The sequence below is a fragment of the Lissotriton vulgaris genome, chromosome 1_1 (genome assembly GCF_964263255.1).
Source record: "Lissotriton vulgaris chromosome 1_1, aLisVul1.2, whole genome shotgun sequence".
In the NCBI taxonomy this organism is placed as follows: domain Eukaryota; kingdom Metazoa; phylum Chordata; class Amphibia; order Caudata; family Salamandridae; genus Lissotriton; species Lissotriton vulgaris.
Window position 1 is genome coordinate 1590821836 of NC_141685.1, and position 19732 is coordinate 1590841567.

General features: G+C 47.4%; 1 protein-coding gene across 1 annotated transcript in view; it reads left to right on the plus strand.

Annotated features, from left to right (window-relative positions):
* LOC147750852 (protein NEDD1-like) overlaps nucleotides 1–19732 on the plus strand; it is a 590100-nt gene that overhangs the window by 246253 nt on the left and 324115 nt on the right. Inside the window, exon 9 of the mRNA XM_086937113.1 lies at nucleotides 17744–17875. Within this exon, the coding sequence (XP_086793239.1) occupies nucleotides 17744–17875 (132 nt within the window). The remainder of the gene's footprint in view (nucleotides 1–17743; nucleotides 17876–19732) is intronic.

A 19732-nucleotide genomic window follows, 5' to 3' on the forward strand; every position in this document is an offset into this window, starting at 1 on the left:
TCCATGACAGAGAACAGAGAGTCATGCTCGGAGATTTCCTCTCCCCTGCCAAGTCATTGCAATGTGGGGTGCCACAGGGGTTGGCCCTTAGCCCTACCCTATTCAACATCTACGTGGCCCCCCTTGCCGCCCCTCAGCTCTGGAACTCCCTCCCGATGGGGATCAAAACTCTACCCTCCATCGATCTGTTTAAAAAGGCCCTCAAAACCTGGTGCTTCATCAGAGCTTATCAATGAGATACTGTTGCTTGACCTGGCTAGTTCCTTTTTGGTATAGGCGCCTTGACGCCCATTGGGCTAAGTTTGCGCGTTACAAGATCCAAATCATTCATTCATTCATTCATAAGATGTTTGAAAAGGTGGCGAATAGAGCTCTGTAAAATAGTCTTGAAAAGTATTTAGTACCCATGGATCTGTGCTGACAGTTTGCCACTTTGAAAGAAACCGTTTTAATCTACCTCCTACAGGGGGAGGTGGAAAAAGTCATACCTTGTTGGTTGTTGTGGGAATTGCGGTAGTTCTTCTGTCCTCGTCCTCGGAAACCTCTACCCCGCTGAGGATAGAATTGGGGTTTGTAGTCTTGGGAAGAATTGTTGAAGGATGCTCTGGAGCCCTGATTGTTGTAGGAATGACCGGACGAGCGACTCCTGCCTTAGCCGGTCCGTCCAAAAACCCGTGGGGCAAACACCTTCTTAATGGATAGTTTCACCTTATCTAGAGACGCAAAAGTGGACACAATCTACTAAGATCCCTGACCAAGGATTTGCCGAAGAGAAGACCGTTAGCCTTACTACCAGGATATTGAGGAGCTAATTTGGCTAGTTTGGAATCCAATTTTATCAAGAGGCCTTTACGGCGCTCATGAGTAATGGCGGCATTTGCATTTACCAGGAGGCAAAAGGCTTGTTGAACCTACATTGAGGCTCGTTGAACCCACATTGAGATCTATTCGGCTGACAGGTCCGAAACATCTAAACGTTCAGCTCCAGCCATGTCAAAAATGCGAGCCAGGGGGCCCACCACATTGAGCAGTTTATCCTGTAAGTGCACCAGGCTTTGTCCACCCCTTTGCGGGGATCCTTGCCAAACTTGGAAAAGAAGGTGAGGAGCTGATCAATACAAGGCACCATGGTGATTTTTTCTGGCAAAGAAGGTTTGGGACATTCAGATTTGAGCCTAGACCTGACTGAGGTCTCCAATGGAAGGAGTAATCTTGCAGAAATGTATTCCCCTACACGAGTGGCGGGCAACCACTCGGTGGAATTAGGATGACGTATTGTGGAAGGATCGAACATAGGCATTCCTTCAGCATCAAAAACTGGTTGAAACACAAAAGAATCTGACTTGGATTTTTTAACCCCTCCCCTGCTGATGACGGAACTGCTCCGTCATCAGCTACGGTTGGGTTGTGCTGATGACGGAGCGGTTCCGTCATGGCCCGGCCGCCGCGCCTGTGCGGCGCTGATTTCGAGCCTGCGCGGCCGTTCTAATGAGCGGGCGGGTCATGACGGAACCGCTCCGTCACCAGCACAGCTCAACCGCGGCTGGTGATGGAGCGGTTCTGTCACCAGCATGCGGCCGCCGAGCGGCCGCCCCACCCCGTTAGCGCTGCGGCAGAATAGCCGCCGCAGCAAAAGGGTTGAGGGGGGTCGGAAATATCAAAGCGGTCAAAAAGATAGTTTGCATCCTGCATGTCATCATCAGTGTCCATAATAGAAGTAATAACTAATTTCTGCTTTGGCTGTGGGTGCTTCTTTTTGAGTTTTCGTTTGCCCTCGGTACCTACAATCCCCTCCTGAACAGGAGGCCTGTAGGCACAATGTCCTCATTCAACTCAATTGTGACGCAGATTTGGAAGTGAGCAACGCAGCAGAGGAACCCACCTTTTTATGTCTGCTATCCCCCGCAGACTGGACCAAAGCCTTGGACAGAAGGCTTAACATGGAATTTTCCATTCATTTTGACATGAGTCGCATAGAAGCTTCTACAGCATTCTCCACAGACGAATTAATAAATTTATGTAGATCTTGCTTAAAGGATTCGCCTTCTTCATTCAATGTAATATGCTCAGGGGAGCTATCCAACTCCATAGAGCCCAGTATAATCAAAAAGAGGTAGCGAGGGGTAAACAGAGAGGCAGAGGCGGAGGGGAGGAATCCAAGAGAAGGCACTGGAGTGGATCATCTCGTTCCTCGCCGGTAGAATCCAGAGAGTCCGGCCCTCCCCTGTTCAGAACCAAGGCCACCAAAGTCATCTGCGGCGTACCACAAGGATCATCACTCAGCCCCACCCTTTCCAACGTCTACATGAGCCCCCTCGCAACCATCGCACGCCAACACAACCTCAACATCATCTCCTACGCCGACGACACCCAGCTGATCCTCTCCCTCACCAACGACCCAGCCACTGCCAGAACAAACCTACACGAAGGGATGAAAGACATAGCCGAGTGGATGATGAACAGCCACCTGAAACTGAACTCAGACAAGACGAAAGTTCTCATCCTTGGATCATCACCCTCTGCCTGGGACGACTCCTGGTGGCCCCCTGCCCTGGGCAACGCACCCAAACCAACGGACCACGCACGCAACCTGGGCTTCATCCTGGACTCCTCCCTCTCAATGACCAGACAAGTCAACGCCGTCTTATCATAGTGTTTCAACATCCTATGCATGCTCTGAAAGATCTTCCGCTGGATCCCCACCGAAACCAGGAAGACTGTCATCCAGGCACTCGTCACCAGCCGACTGGACTACGGAAACACCCTCTACACAGGAACCACAGGCAAACTACAGAAAAGACTCCAACGCATCCAGAACGCCTCCGCACGACTCATCCTGGACATCCCCCATCACAGCCGCATCTCCGGACACCTGAGAGACCTGCACTGGCTCCCCGTCAGCAGGAGAATCACGTTCCGACTCCTCACCCATGCACACAAGGCCCTCCATGACCTGGACCCCAGGTACCTCAACAACCGCCTGACCTTCTACACTCCCACCCGCCGGCTGCGATCGACAAACCACCCCCTCTCCACCGTGTTGCGCATCTGAAGAGCCACCATGAGAGGAAGATCCTTCTCCTACCTAGCGGCCAAGACTTGGAACTCCCTCCCCATCCACCTCGGTCTTACCCAAGACCACCTCTCCTTCAGGAAGCAACTGAAGACCTGGCTGTTCGAGCAGTAGCTCGAGACCCTCCGGGTGAGTAGCGCGCTATACAAATTTCTTGATTGATTGGTTGATTGAGGGGCGGCAAGAGCAAACACTCCCAAAGGGCGTGTCAGGTGAGGCGAGCTCTCCAGAGCTCAAACGAGCTGCTGATGGAGACCAGAAGACACTCTCCGGTCAAATGCGCACTAAATTGGCACTCAGGACGGGCGCGCGGACCGGGAGAAAATTGCACAAAGGGCTGAGGCAAAACGCTCAATGCTACATCTGGCCAAGGGAGCACAGGCCGACAGGTGAGCGCGAGCAGTAACGGCCCAAGGGACGACGGGCGTGACCACCGGCAACACAGGGGGCGGGAAAGCGGTGCACAACACGGGGCACAAGCGTGTAAAGCGCTAACAAAGCAACGAAAAGGCAACAATACAGTAATAAATAAGATAGTAATACAGTATAAAATTGAGAGCAAAAAGATAAAGCACTTATCTGACTGCAGCAAGAAAAGAGGAAGCTGCTCAGTCAGATATGATGTTTTATAGGTTTCTGATTTATGATTGGTTATGTGGTTTTGTTTTTATTACATTCCCATGGCCAGTTTGGTTACCTGGGCCCCTGGGAACTGTAGTTTTTTACACTTATCTTGGCTGCTATTGGAATAAATGCAAGATAAGAAAGCATAATAGAAGCCTCCGGTCTTGCCATACAATTGCAAAACCTTTCTACCTCAATTTAAATTAAATAAACTCTTGTGTGCTCAACCTAAATTAGAAAGTCAGCAATTTAAGGTAAGACAAAATCAATTCTCTCTGTTAATAGTAAAATGATAAACTAGAACAGCACCCTTCACAGTACAGTTTGAAATTTCAATTCACACTAGATTGATCCCCGTCCAGAGGTAATCTACCCTGGCTAATGCACTTGCTCATGTGCATTTCGGAGCAAAGTACCCAACCTCCGATTAAACACACAAACCTGGAAAGGAAAACTCATTAGTTCAGAAACCTATGTTTGTTTGCAAGCAGCGCCTCGAATAACATACTACTTTATTCAGGGAAGTAAGCACAATATTTAGAGAACTTGGATTTTGATGAAACATAACCAGACCAACCAATCATGAACTAAATATATTCTCAAATATGAATAGCACATCGACAATGCAGTTCACCAACTGAACCCAGAATCAGCATTGCATATCCAAACACCTCACAAAAAGCATAGTAATCCATTTCTCAAACTTACACTTTAGCACGTCTCAAGACTTCACACATCATCCACAAATCTTTCATCCTATTCATACTTATTCTCCAAATCGTCCAGAAGTGCGCTGCCTGCCAGACCGCCTGCCAAAACTTCAGGATTGGGAGCTGCTGATATAGTTTAAAAAAAAATCAGTATTCTCTCGGTTTGGGCATTAGGAACTGAGAGTAGTTTTTGGGGACCCTCAAAAGGTGAGATGCTCTTTAGCGCGCAACCATTTTCTGCTACCAAATTTGTGGGAAGAGAACCATACTGCAATATTCAGGACACCTCAAAATTCAGAGTATCTAAAAAGTTTACCTCTGAAGATTCCCCCACTGAAAATAATTGCACAAAAAGGCACCCTCGCTATATCAGTTTAGCAGAGTAACAGGAATACGTAATGAGGATCACTCAATAACTGAGATGTAGACCAGAGAACAGTTAAAGGTTTGTAATATAATAATTAAAAAATAAGGGGTACATGTAGGAAGGTGGATATCTGACTATGGTTACCCCCAAACCTTTTGCCTGGTGTTTAGCTGGTGTTTGACTTAGTTGGCCTGGGATCCTGCTATTCAGGGCCCCAGGCTAATTGCTCTCTCCTTAAAATGGACTCCATGTACCTTAGGTACATTACGAATTTGATCTGGTTCACCTTATAGGCCCCTGTAACAGTGTACCATAGGTACCCAGGGCATAGGTGTAGCCAAGGCATACCAGGGGCTGCAGCATGTATTGTGCCATCCCTGGCCTCCATATTTGACACAACTGGCTGATCACTCAGCTGGGGTAAGTTGGTGTAATCACCTCTTACTTAGATATAGTATCCCTATGTCTAACCCTATCTGGACACATATTAACCTATAAGCCACTCCTATGGAAGGCCTCAGCAATCCTGGAGGCAGTGTGCTTGGTTTCATGTGAGATGGTGCTCTGGCACGAGCTGAGCCCGTCTGCAGCTGTCGGGAACAACTCCCTTAGCTGTTCCGGGATATTGCCATACCATATACTCCTAAGTGCATTATAATCCTCGTGGTTACTTGCTAACTTTGGTTTGGCTTTATCAAAACATGTCGAGTAAGGTGTCATATAAATGGGAATACTACCCCCTCGCACACTCTTGCGACGGGGTAGCATTCCACCCTTCTAGAGGGACACGACATGTACATAACCTGAACCCCGGTTAAAGTTAACTCGAGCCTTAGCATCACAAAATGGATGCTGCCACCACAGACACAAGTCTGACCTCCTGCTGCTGGGAGTCCTTCCAGCGAGGGAGGCTTGGACAAAGGGTTTCCTGTCTGGGGAGGTGCGAGCACCAACCCAGACAGGATTTTGTGTATTGGGTAGGACAGGGCTGACTAGAATGAGACATGCCTGGGGCACACAAGGTGTCCCCATGCATAAGCCAGTCCAAACCGGTGCTGGAGGTTTCCAGCCCCAGTCCTGGCGAGGAGCTGGACAAAGGAAAGGGGGTGTAACCGCCCCCCTTCCTGGTCCCACCCAGAGGAGGGACCTAGCAGGTGATCCGGCCCCCAGATTTGGAATAAGAGTAGGAGCTGTGTCCCAAGACCTCAGATCATCCTGAACTTGACTTGAAACTAAGAAGAAGACTGGCCTTCGATATTCTGCTGCACAGAAGACTGAAGAGCATCTCCCTTGTGGCCAAGGAGTGACCACCCTGTGAATACAGGCACCATCCAGCAACTCGACGTCTGCTTTGCCACCGCCTCCTCCTGCCGGAGCCCAGAGCCCGACGAGACCCAGACTCCAAGACATCTCAGAGCCCGATCCACAGTCCCTGAAAAGAAGAGACCCGTGGAGGCACCGAGCGACGTTGGACCGGACATCTTGAAAGACCGAGAAGCTGACTGCGCAGCACCCGAGGCACCCTCGATGCTGTGCTTTGAGGTTTGATAAGCCCCACCACCGAGCAGCATTTGCACCGAAGATCAGCCCCCCCAGCATCTCCACGATCTGCGTGGGGCCTTTTTGCACTTTGCCACTCGACGTGCCATCCCGGCCACTTGCCACGTGGCTAGCGGCCATCTTGGTGATGAAACCTACAAACAACACCGCTGGTCTGGTTGCTCCAGACTGGCCCTCACTCCCCTGAAAAGGAGCACCCACTCTGACCTTGCTGATCTGAGTGAGAAGCTTGCAACGATTCCTGCGTGGCTTGCTTTAGCCAAGGCCTGATTGCTCCGATCAAGAAGCAGACACCGCCATCAGCGAGAGCCTGCGTGGGACAGCTCGTGACCAACGCCTGGACGTCCTCGACCTCTTTGTGTCCACGTGGCTGCAGAGACAATCTTCACCTCTTCGTCTGTTTGCACCCGACATCGCCTGGTTCCATCCTGGTTCCACAGTAGACACTGGCTAGTGACTTTGAACATTGTCCCCTCTGCTTTCAGGTCTTCACCTCTTCAGATCCACCCTTGGATCCACCGGAACTCTCCTCGACGACCCGCCTGCAGCATCTTCATCTTCAGGCACCATCGACCTGTGTGACGAAACCCGACACTACTTTGCACCTGTGCACCCGCTTCCTGTGGGTGAGGTAACTCAGCAACTCTGGTGCTCCTGCACTGGTACACACCTCTAGTGTATTTGTCAAAAGTTTCGTCCTTCTAGGTCAGTCGGAAGGTTCCTTAAACAGTAAATTTATAACTTTTACTCACCATTGACATTGCATTGGTACATGCGTGTGCTTTAAGCACTGCACCAGAGTCCCGCGGGCCTTTTCAGACTTCTTCACTGTTAGTCCCGAACAGCTCCAGCGATTCCCCAGCCCCTAGGCCTACTTCCTTTCCGATAGGTGGTTCTTATACCACTATTTTAGTATATGGTTTAGGTGGCCCCTAGGGCTCATCCATATTGTGCAACTTTTGTATATTTAAACTGTGTTTTGTTTGAACGCATTTGCTTCTGTGCTCATAAAGAGTATAGGGGATATTTGTAGTAAATAAATATATATATATATATTTTCAATATATATCTGTGTGGTGTCCTTTCATTTGGTATTCAAGGGGATTGTGTATGGTAAAACAGCTTGCTTCACGTGCCTTTACAGAGTTTAGCCTAAGACTGTTTTGTCCACGCTACTAGGATAGCTGGTCTATAAGGTTGACTTACAACCAATCATCATAAGGGTTGCTTCGCATGGTTCAAGGTGATCACTAGAGCTAGTGAGCATCATATACCAGGCCAACTTCTCACAGTACAGACTCCACCATGAAGGCTTCAACAAAGCGTTATACAGGGTTGCTAAAATTAGAAAACATTTAAGTTCTACATGAGCAGCAAAATCAAGAGGGAATTGGACAGTATCCCTAGTATGTTCTGTTGTTCCATATTTTTGTTGTTTGCTCGAATGCCCATAAGCATTTTGGTGCTAGCTAATAAACCAGAAAGAGAATAGTGTATGAATAAGGGGGTTTACCCAAACATAGTCACTGGGACCTGGGTTCTATAGGTACTAGGAGGAAGGGGTCCCAGTGTGAACGTAGAACAATATACACAGATCAAAGAATTAATTACCAAAACAAAGAATGGATCCACAATGTTTAAATTCACAATGGGATAAGGTATAATGAATATACACAACAAATTGTCAAGCGCAGTTAGCGGTTGTACAGTGCCCCAAGGAAGGAAAAGGGAGGGAGGTGGTGATCAAGTGAGGATGTGGAGATGAAAGGTATATAGTGACAGTAAAATCAGTCAATTGAGCAAAACTGTATTGACAGTATTATACAAAACCAAAATCAAAAGACTAGGCATCGGTTTGATGAAAAGTGGGAGTTTGTTTCAAGCTTTCATAGCATTCAGCACAAAACCTCTGCCACCCCAAGTAGCGAGCTTAAAGCTAGGCACTACGACCATTTTGGCAGTACCTGAATGTAGAGCTCTGGCTGTAACATACCAGGTAAATCTTTTTTTTTTAAGACAAAGAGCTTTATGAGCAATGCAAAGTGATTTAAAAAGTATCCTTTGCCTTACAGGCAACCAATTAAGTTTCCTAATAGAACTTGACACAGAATGGTACCTAGGAATTCTGAAAGGCAAACTAGCAGCCGCGTTCTGGAGTTCACTGAGAACAGGTTGATGGGCATTCAGATAAAGCCCATTGCTGTAATCAATCTTAGTTAACACCTGAGAGGTGACTACAGTATTCTGATGATTGGCAGGAATAAATAGTAGGATCCTCTTAATCAGTCTCAGAGTACAGTATGTGGCAGAGGTGACCGTATTAACTGGTCATAATAGGATGATTTATCGTTAATTAGAACTCCATGGAAAAGCAGGGGAAAGTCTCCTAAAAATATCTCATATCTGTCTCAACCCCAAAATCAAGTTTTGTTTTTTTTACACAATTCTTTCATAACAAATTAGTAAAACAGCAAAATCATCATTCATGTTATGATCAAAAGTAACAACACTGGGAAAAATCAGAACGATGAACGTCATTACCTTAACAATCAGGCACTATCCTATTTTAAGAAAGCATTCAGCATCTTCCATGCTACTGCCATCCAGAGATGTTTGAACAAAATATAGAACTATTCCAACAATGAAGCTTCACACAGATGAATATGACCAGGCCTAGCAACGTAACTACAGTAGAAGAGTCTTGAAGTTGCAACATATTAGGAACACAAAATCAACAGTGGAAATAAACCAATATATCAGTTGCTTTCTTCTGCGGAACATGCTAGCAGAGAAGATGTGTATGCGTACAGGATTGCAGGGGGGAATACAGGAGTGAATGACAGAAACAATATCCATTTTTATCCAAAAGAGTTTTCTCATTTATGTGGCATAACTAAATCACATTAATGCAGACTTCTATTCATCAGATTATACTAATTTCAACTGTAATCATATGCTTATTGGATCCAACATAAAAATGTTTAATATTTAAAAATATAACCTTTGAAATAAAGCTACCATAAGGGCTGTTGAATAGTGCACGTACATCCGTGAGGATCAACGCGTGATGTTGATCAGTGGATTCATATAAATTGTGAGCAGAATGGAATCATAACCCTAGTTCATTTAGTCTGGAAACAGATATTCAACCCTTTGGTAGTCTAAAAAGCTATTTTTGAAAGTAGAAATACTTATAGAATTCATGTTATTGTTCTCCCAACCACTTCAGAGCGACATTCCTGTTCGAGCGTATACACAAGCTCTTGCCAATTGTCTATGCCGTTTTTGCCATTTCTTGAAGAGACCGAAAAATATAATTGTGGGACCCATGGTAAAAAAAAAGATCAATGAAAATATTAGGTTTGAAGGACTTGGGTAGATTATGTGTATTTTAGTTTCATTTTAGTAATACCAATACACTTTCCTAAAGCTCAACTTTGTTTTTGTGTTTTTGAAGGTTGGTAGATTGTAGGAATGGGTCATTGCTAATAGCCACTATGTATCTATACAGTGCAGTAGCTGTATTGGAAGTGTTTGACAAAACTTCGAGAAGCAGCACCACTTCCTGCAGCAACAAGTTAATTTGCTCAATCACAGTGGAGGTTTTTTGCTGTCTCCAAAGATGCAGTTTCATGACTTAATGTATCCATTGGTAGTGGAGTCTCTCAAATTAACTCTCCCTTATTGTCTCAAATTGGTAAATTTCATTAGTACTAAAAACACAGTCCGGATAAAATATGCATGCAACATCATTATTTTGCAATATCGCAAAAAAGAGGGAAGAGCTACCAAAAATAATTCAGTTCAGATAGTCTGGACTCAGAACAATAGATATTATGCGCTAAAATTCATAAGTCAGAGTACATTTAGATTATTCCAGTGTCACCAATGGTACCGCAGGTATTTTCTGCTGCCAGAATGTGTTGTTTTTGATCACCTGGTTCCTGAGTTCCTGAGTTTCTCGGAGGTGCAGTGCAGACTGAGGCAGCATGCAAAGGATCAAGCCCACATCAAGGGACTTTCAGGCACATGCATCATTATTGCATTTTGCGATTCCTTAATTGCGAAAATAAGGAATCGCAATTAAGCAATTTCAAACTGCAATACATCAAGAAATCGCTATAAAAATAGCGATTTCTTAATTGCGATTTTCTAATTGAGAATCGCAATTAAGGAATACTTCCCCATCCATTACTATGGGCCTAGAGGTCATAGGAATGAATGGAAAGACATTCTTAATTTGCAATTCACCATTAAAAATTCGCAAATTAAGAATGCAATTTCAAGGCTGCTGGGGTGTCCAAAGGACACCCTGTTGCACCCCTGAAATCTGCTTAGGAGTACATTTTGCACACTCACATGCCCCAAGGCTATGTGTGTGTGTAAAATCGAACTTTGAAAAATGCACTTTAGTGCATTTTTCAAAGTTTTCGCAAATGACCATGAAGGTCAACTTCATGGTAATTTGCTCCCCTTATTTGAGAATTCGCAAATTTTTAGACTTTGATGCATTGCATTTAAGGAATCGAAATTTGCCTAGCTTACGTAACGGTAAGTTTCAATTCTATTAAGGACACGGAGGCGAGGATTATGCTATATCTTCCTTCGCTTTATTAACATAAAGAAACCACAGCAGCTTAGGAAAAGATATAATAAGAACAAAAAATGCTTTAAACATAAAGCATTGACGTAATGTTCAACAAAAATCAACAACAACTCCCAAGAGTCTCTTTGTTATAATCATAGTCCACAGTCCTTTGTCTCTGTCCATCATCCCTATATAACCGGACTTCCCATCATCTTCCTCCTCTTTCTTCGCGTAGATCACGCTTAAGCCTCATTGGTCCTGTTTAGCACCGTCGTTGCCTGTCAAAAAAGGAACAGTATCAGCGAGGTGGCCCAGGAAAATGCGACAACAAGGCGAGGAGCATTCAGTGAACAACACAGTACTGACAACGTAAAGGAAAACGCTTTACTTACTGCCATACGGGTGGGTAGAGACACCACTGTAGTCCGGGTGGGATAATCCTCGCCTCCGTGTCCTTAATAGAATTGAAACTTACCGTTACGTAAGCTAGGCAAATTTCGATTCTATGTCAGGACCGGAGGCTTCAGATTATGCTAGTTTAAAGCTTACTTACCACCAACTGAGCTAAATCCACCACCGGCTTAAAATAAAACCTCTTGAAGGTGGAATCCGAGGACCAGTCCGCCGCTCGCATAAGGTCCTCCAGACGAGCACCCACCGAGAATGCCTTAGAGGCCATGGCCCCCCTGGCGGAGTGTGCTCCAAAGAGAGAAGTATTGATGCCCGCTTCCTGCATGACCCAACGCACCCACCGAGCAATAGTGGGGGAGGAGACAGCTTTGTGTGGCTTCCGCAGGGCAATCAACAACTGACGCTCGCCCGGAGGGCGCAGATCCAAGGTCAGGTCCTCATATGCTTTGAGGCATTGCACGACACACAACTTAGGAGTGTCAGTAAAGGCTGGATAAGAAATGGAACGCGACGACGTCTTAGTGCGTCGGCCCACCGTAAAAGTAACCCCATCCGGGGAAAAAATGCGTGCAGAAACATCCAGCGCGCGCACGTCCGAGACGCGCCTACAAGAGACCAGACATAACAACATGGCTAATTTCGCCGAAAGCTCCTTCAGAGACAGATAAGAATTCGCTGGCCACGATAGCAACAGGTTCAGAACCAAATTGACGTCCCAAAGGACGGAGTACCTGGGTTCTGGCGGCAGTGCGAGGCGAACCGCTCGCAGAAGCCGGCACACAAAAGGGTGTTCCCCTACCGGATGGCCATCGATGTTATCATGGCCCGCAGAAATCGCCGACCGGATAGCATTGATCGTTCTATACGCTAAACCCTTGTCGGCCAAATGAGCCAGGAAATTCAGCACGGGAACAAGGCCGGCGACCATGGGATCCAAATCCCTTCGTAAACACCAACGCATCCACTTAAGCCAAGCGGATCTGTAACGCTTCGTCGTACTATCGGCCCATGCTTTGGAGAGCAAGTGCTCAGCTGACCCCGAAAGGCCCGGGAGCGTCCAGCGTCTCCTGAGAGCCTCCACGCCACGAGGCGGAGAGTGTTCTGCATGACGAGAGGGTGAGGTTCCTGATCCGGGCTCGTCAGGAGCAGAGGAAACAGGGGGAGTAGGATTGGAAAATCCCAGGAAAGTTCCAGAAGAACCGGAAACCATACTTGAGACCTCCACAGCGGTGTAACCAACACCAGGTCCGCACCCTGGCGGCGTATTTGAGCCGCCGTTCGCATGATCATGGAGAACGGGGGAAACGCAAACGGCTGTTCCCGACTCCAATCCTGTAAGAACGCGTCCGTGGCCTCCGCCAGAGGGTCCGGCCTCCAGCTGTAAAACCGCGGCAGCTGGTGGTCAAGACGGGACGCGAAGAGGTCCACCGAGAAGGGGCCCCAAAGGGAGTGTAGCCACCGGAAGACTCCCGGATCCAGTTTCCACTGGCTGGCATCCCTGAGATGTCGAGAGTGCCAATCCGCTACTTGATTGGACTGGCCTGGCAGATACTCCGCCGTCACCGCAATGTGACGAGACAGGCAATAATCCCAGAAGTCCTTCGCTAAATCCGCCAAGGCGCGGGACCGAGGACCTCCCAGGTGGTTCACATATCGGACCGCCGAAATATTGTCCATCCGTAGCAGGACACAAGCCTTGACCGAATCTTTGGTCCAACAGCGAACCGCGAAGGAGCCCGCAAGGAGCTCCAAACAATTGATATGCAATTGTTGTTCTTCTGACGACCAGGCGCCGCCGGTGGAAAAATCCCCGCACCGGGCGCCCCAGCCCGACCTGCTGGCGTCGGACTCTATGATCAAGTCCGGAGCCGACCCGAAGATCGCTCGCCCATTCCATGCCTCCATGTGAGACAGCCACCATGACATCTCCTCCTTCACTTCGTCCGTGAGGGGAACCCACTGATCGTAACACATCCCACGGCGCAAATGCTGCGCTTTCAGGCGCTGAAGAGCCCTGTAGTGCAGCGGGCCTGGGAAAATCGCCTGGATGGAGGACGATAGAAGACCCACCACCTTGGCGACATGGCGCAGTGACGTACGATCACTCGCGATCGTCTGCCGAAGCAGGTGTCGTATCTTTGCAACCTTCCGACCCGGTAGGCTCAAGACCGCCTGTACCGAGTCCACCACGAAACCTAAAAAGGTGATCCGCTGAGTGGGAACCAAGACCGACTTGGAGCCGTTGACGACGAACCCCAGTCTCTGAAGCAGGCCGACAGCTTGACGCAGCTGTCCTGCCAGTACCTCTGGGCACTGCCCCATGAGGAGGATGTCGTCTAAGTATACTATCATACGGACCCCCTGGCTTCTGAAAAACTCCACTACCGGGTGAAGGACCTTCGTGAAGCACCACGGGGCCGAAGAAAGGCCGAACGGCAGGGCGGTGAATTCGAACACCTTGCCGTCCCACAGGAATTGTAGGAAACGACGATGAGGGGGGTGGATGGGAACGACCAAGTAGGCATCCTTGAGATCCAGTCGCACCATCCAATCCCGAGGGAGGAGCACGTCCCGAAGGAGGTGGATCCCCTCCATCTTGAAGTGACGGTAGACCAACCACCCATTGAATTCCTTGAGATTGATCACAGGCCTCTTGCCCCCATCCGTCTTGTCTACCAAGAAGACGTTGCTGAGGAACCCATGTGGGTGGCGCGTTGATAGGCGGATGGCTCCCTTGTGCAGCAAGTCTGAGACCTCCCCGTCTATCAATCGCGCGTCGGATTCTGAGAAAACCATCGGGCGCGGGGGCCTCACCTGAGTTGGTTGGTCGTGAAACTCTATATGGAAACCTCTCACAGTTTGCAAAACCCAAGCATCGGCAGTGAGCAATTCCCACTCCCCGTAAAAGCTTGCCAGCCGCCCCCCAATCGGAACTTGATCCAAGTACACTTACCGGGGGCATTTCCTTGTCCGGACTTCTTTTGGAATCCTCTGCCACCATAGCGCTGTCCCCTCGTGGGGTAGAAATTGGTGTAGTTGGCCGAGGTCTGGTACTGACCTCTTCCGGAGCCTTGTCCACGGTTGTTGGTCTTCCTGACCACGGCCGATCGCGCGGCCCCTGCCGCGACCGGCCCCTCCAGAAAAACGCTGGTGGAACACCCTCTTGATGCTGGACTGGGCCTTGTCCAGCGACGTGAACGTGTTCACGAACTTTCCAAGCTCGCGGATGCAAGGCTCACCGAAGAGGCCACCCTGGGCCACGGCACCTGCCTCCGACGAGGCCAGGTCCCCCAGCTTCGGGTCCAGCTTGATAAGGAGCGACCGCCGCCGCTCCGTGGACAGGGCACAGTTGGCGTTGCCCAAGAATACGATCACCCTCTGGGCCCAGTTGGAGAGCACCTCCGGTGAAATGGCGGTGCCATTCGCTCGAGCCTCCTCCGCCATATCGAGGATCTTCGTGGCGGGCCCGACCGCATCCAACAGCTTGTCCTGGCAGGCCCGCCAGGACCGATCGATCCCCTTCCTGGGGTCCTTCATGAATTTCGCCAGGAAGGTGGCCATCTTGGGGTCCAATTCTGGTGTCATGGCCACTTTCCCTTCCAAAGTAGGCCGAGGGCATTCCCCGCGCAGGCAACCCCTCGCCTCCTTCTCCAGGGGCTTGCGCAGCCTGCCCGCGACAAACTTCGCCACCGTCTCCCCCGGGGCCCAGGCCGCGGATCGGGGGTGGACGATCTCGTCCGGGTCCAGCATGCCCGACTCATCTCGGGGCATCTCCTTTCCTGAAGGCGTCGGGAGCCAAGAACGGGTCGACTCCCCGTCGTCATCCGTGTCCGGAGAGTCGTAGATCGGGGAGGCGGGCGCCGTCGACAGGCCGCCCGAAGTGCCAGGGTCCACCAAGGGCGTCGGAGGCACCGCCGTCGCCTTGGCCAGGAAGGCGTCACGAAGACGCTCGAAAGCGCCCTTATCCACGCCTTGGGCCTCCGATGAAGGCCCCTCACCCCGGGGTCTCTTCGGAGTGGGCGGCAACCCGCCGGACGTCCCCGGGAGTTCGGGGGACGGCGGCACCTGCGCCGCTGCCAGCTTCGCACACTCCTCCACGATGCGGGCCGAAAGGCGGTCCTCCATGGGCCCTACCACCTCCGTCACACAACGATAGATGGAGTTGTCCACCGCTTGGTAAAACTCATCATCCTGCAGATAGGGGCAGGCCTCCTCATCGTACTCCCCTTCCATCTCGGAACCAAGGGGCAAATGCGGGGCACCCAAGAGGGCGGCAACCGAGAAAGTTCTCGAATGTGGGCAGGCCCAGCGGCTGCGATCACGTTTTGGGCCAGCTGACGTGGCAGGTGGGCTGCACCAACCCCCAAGCGCGCAGACCCTCCTCGCCGGGACCGGGTCTACGTACCCCTCAAGCGCGCTAGGCCACACACGGTTAAAGAGGTGCACAGATCTCGCCCGAAGGCGATTCACGCGGTCAAAACCGCTATACAGACCCCAGAGGGCGTCATAATTGTGAAAGTACAGACCCGGATCACCAGGTGTCAGAGGGGTACGCGAGGGTCGGCCCCCGCGCAAGCAGACCCCACGGCGCGGCTCCTCGTACTGCGGAGGCGCGCCGGAGGGTCGGCGAGGCGACAGGCCGCCCCCTTGCGGTCTATGTACACACCGCACACAAGTGGGAATAAAGTCGCGTAGGAACGATAGAACGTTCCCGCAACCAGGGGACTCTGAAAGGGAATAAACCATGCAAGGAGTCCCCAAAGACCGCAAGACAATCAATCACAATAAAAGAAGACAAAATAGAAAAACACTTATCTGGCTGCGGGAGCAGCGAAGAAAGAGGAGGAAGATGATGGGAAGTCCGGTTATATAGGGATGATGGACAGAGACAAAGGACTGTGGACTATGATTATAACAAAGAGACTCTTGGGAGTTGTTGTTGATTTTTGTTGAACATTACGTCAATGCTTTATGTTTAAAGCATTTTTTGTTCTTATTATATCTTTTCCTAAGCTGCTGTGGTTTCTTTATGTTAATAAAGCGAAGGAAGATATAGCATAATCTGAAGCCTCCGGTCCTGACATAGAATCTCAATTTGAGATTCCTTAAATGCAATCGCAAGTTAAGAAATCGCAATTTTGCGATTTCTTAAATTGCGAAAATTACAAAAAAGTTAATGCATCCCAAAAATGGGAATTGCATTCGCAAACGGCCGAATTTTGCGATTCGCACCGTCTGCGAATGCAATTTCCTTTGATGCATGTCGCTGTAAATTCTGGTGAGGGAGAACACAGGGCAAAGGGCCTCGAGTTCACAAACTTGATAATAATCTCGTAATCTGTACTGCTCTTTGTCCTAAAGAATGCAATATGGCCTTTCTAAGTAAACCCGTACCTCTGTAACAAATGCACATTTCTGACCATTGTGTTTTAATAATGGTACATTTATATGAGAAATATGGACATGATTGTTTATTCCATACAGCTTGGATAGACAAAATCTGGTAATCATATCTGTCAAAACTAGTGCAGATAAAGTGGATATGAATGTAGCATATGTCTGTTGTTTGCGTCAAAAGACAGGAGGAACATAACATGTTAGTTTTTGTGTTTTGGGATCGTTTTAACACATGAACATGTGTATATCTTTTGTGAATACTTTAATATTAAATATAACATAGGTATTTAGGTAATAGATTAAGTAATGTACATTGTAAATAAGCTTTTGATTATGTTTTGATAGGGAAAGTACTGTGTTATTACGAGACCAGTACCAAAACATTGAAGATAGCTGATTAACCTTTTTTTCAATTTCAAGTTGCATTAAGACCAGGCACTTTCCTAGCTAACTACAGTATGTGGATCTTGGACTGCATAAAACGCTTACCAGTCTGCTTCATAGCTAGGTAACCGCGCATACGTTATTATTGACAAAGGGTACCTCGGCACATAAAGGCAATATGCTGTTTGAGAACGTTTGTAAGTTGGCAACATGAACATCTTCTCCTAACTTGACAAGACACTCTCACATGGACATTAGCATCTTAAGTAGGACAGATAGTCCCCAAGAACCTCTGCAGATGAAGCTCTGGCACCAGCTCCCCACCCTTGTACACTAATTGAAGGTAATTGAAATGGAATAAGAGAAGACTCAAAGACTGGATGGCCTTTTAGGTGAGAGGTGTGGAATGTTTTAAGCATGTGAATATATGAGATGTGTGAAGTTACTTATTTCAAAAAAGGGGTTCCTTACACCGTGGCCTTCTAATCCAATATCCAGTCAATATTCGAATCACTGGTTGCAGAGAGGGTGCTTTTCCGTACACTTGATTTAAATAAAACTTTAACTTTGGCTTCGAAATGATTAATTTTCTTACTAAATAGTTTATCTCCTCACTTAATTTGTTTCAGGTACATCGTGCAGAGAGCGCCTAGATGGAAAGTCTTCAAATGAAAAGGAGGTCGAAAAACATGTTGAGTCACAATTTAGAGATATTTACAGGAGGAGTAGTTTATGTGACATGTTCTCTCCATTCGCAAATGGTAGGTTTTATACATACTTTATACATACATACATGATGGTTTGATTTTTCATATTTAGAGGTGTTATTTTAGTTTATGCATAGCTTAACGTCAAATGATTTTGTAAAAATGTAACAAAATTAGATTGACCCAATAGTTGACTGTAGTTGATATGACTTAAGTCTCCGGCTTAGTACTTCTGTGTTTCTAGAATACATGTATTGGAGCATCATCACTGAGAAACCACACATTTATTTAATACAAAAGAAGACATGCTTTAGTTTTACTCCTATTTTGCCTCAAATTTTAAAGACAAATTATTTGTAATAAAAGTTCGGACATGGTAATGCATTTATATAGTCTGTTGTTATCCACTTTCCCTCTTCCTCACACAGCCCCCATGATGTTTTTTCACGAGCATTGTGAAAGGTTCAAGCACCAAAATGGTGTTGTGCAACGATTCACAGTCTGCCCTGAACGTTTTAGAAAATGGCTCCCTCTAACCTTAGTGGGAGCATGGATTGGACTTTTTGGGACATGATCAAGTACTTATCATATAATGGATGAAACCAAGAGTGCATACAAAGCTGTGTTTTTGAGACCTTTGGGTTTACCATAATTTGTTCTCCATCACTTAACTTGAAAGCAGCCCATATTTACCAAAACCTTGGTCCGTTACAAAGTTGGAACAGGATCTAGAAATCACACTTAATGTGATGAACCAGCAAGTGTCGAAGCTTAACTGAAACAATTCAATTGTTATGTTAAACTCATAGGAATACAGATATGCTTCCACCACACAAGATTTCGTAATTTACTTTACAGACCCCATCAGATCCATTATGCTCCCCCACGCCCTTGCTCCTAGTGGGTTTACCCATGGGGTTCTTGCTGATGAGGAAAGCTCTTAGGTTTCAAAAGGAGGATGCAATTCTTTACAGGATTTCATGTCATGGCCCAATAGAGGTTATTATAAGTAATAATATTTGTATGTATTGTAATCAAATGTTTTGGAAATCTGGAACCAAGTGCAAGAATTTGATCATTCTTTCATTTGCATCTTAAAATAGACTCCATCGTACTAGACTGGGGGTCAACATGCATGTTGCCATGCTATAATTATTACTCAGTATGAGGAATATACATCACAAATGCTTTACCATGAGCAATGATCAATTTTATAATCAATCAGGGGATTTAAGCACTCTACCCACACAGGAGTATATAATGGCTAAAAAGATCACTTGACCAGCAACAGAATAACTCAAGTCATTTGAGGGTGTGACTGATTTAATAGCATTCCATGTTAATGACACTCCAAATGCTAGTTATTCTGACCTGCATCTCATGTGCTGTTTCCTCCTTCAATGAGCACATCAAATTTCTTGATTCAGAACCATCCCAGAGCCTGTTGGCTTTCTGGCATCTTTAATTGTCCACACATGGAGTACAAGCCTGGTATTGGGCCCACTAGCACAGTTTTCTTCTAAATAATTTGTGCTCCTTCTGCCACGCCTCAGTCAATGAATCAATTCACGGGGATAGGGTACACTGGGGCTTTGTCCTGCCTTTTCTTGTCTGTCCATTTGTTCTTCTTTGTTCCTTACTCCAGTATTCTTCAGTTTAACCAGTGTTATTTGGCCTTTCCTATAACACCTTTTTAGGTGCATTTTTATGTTCTCTCAAAATACAACATTTCAATGTTTTGGGGGCTCCCTTATATTGAGGTCATTTGTTTTTGGGATCCATTTTTCTTTCAAAAAAGGGACCTGGATCTGCTCCTCTGATATCTTTTGACATGTCTAACACCCTTAAGAATGTTGCCATCTTTCTTACAAACCCTCTCTTGTGAAGGTCACACATTAAAGTTCTCTTTGC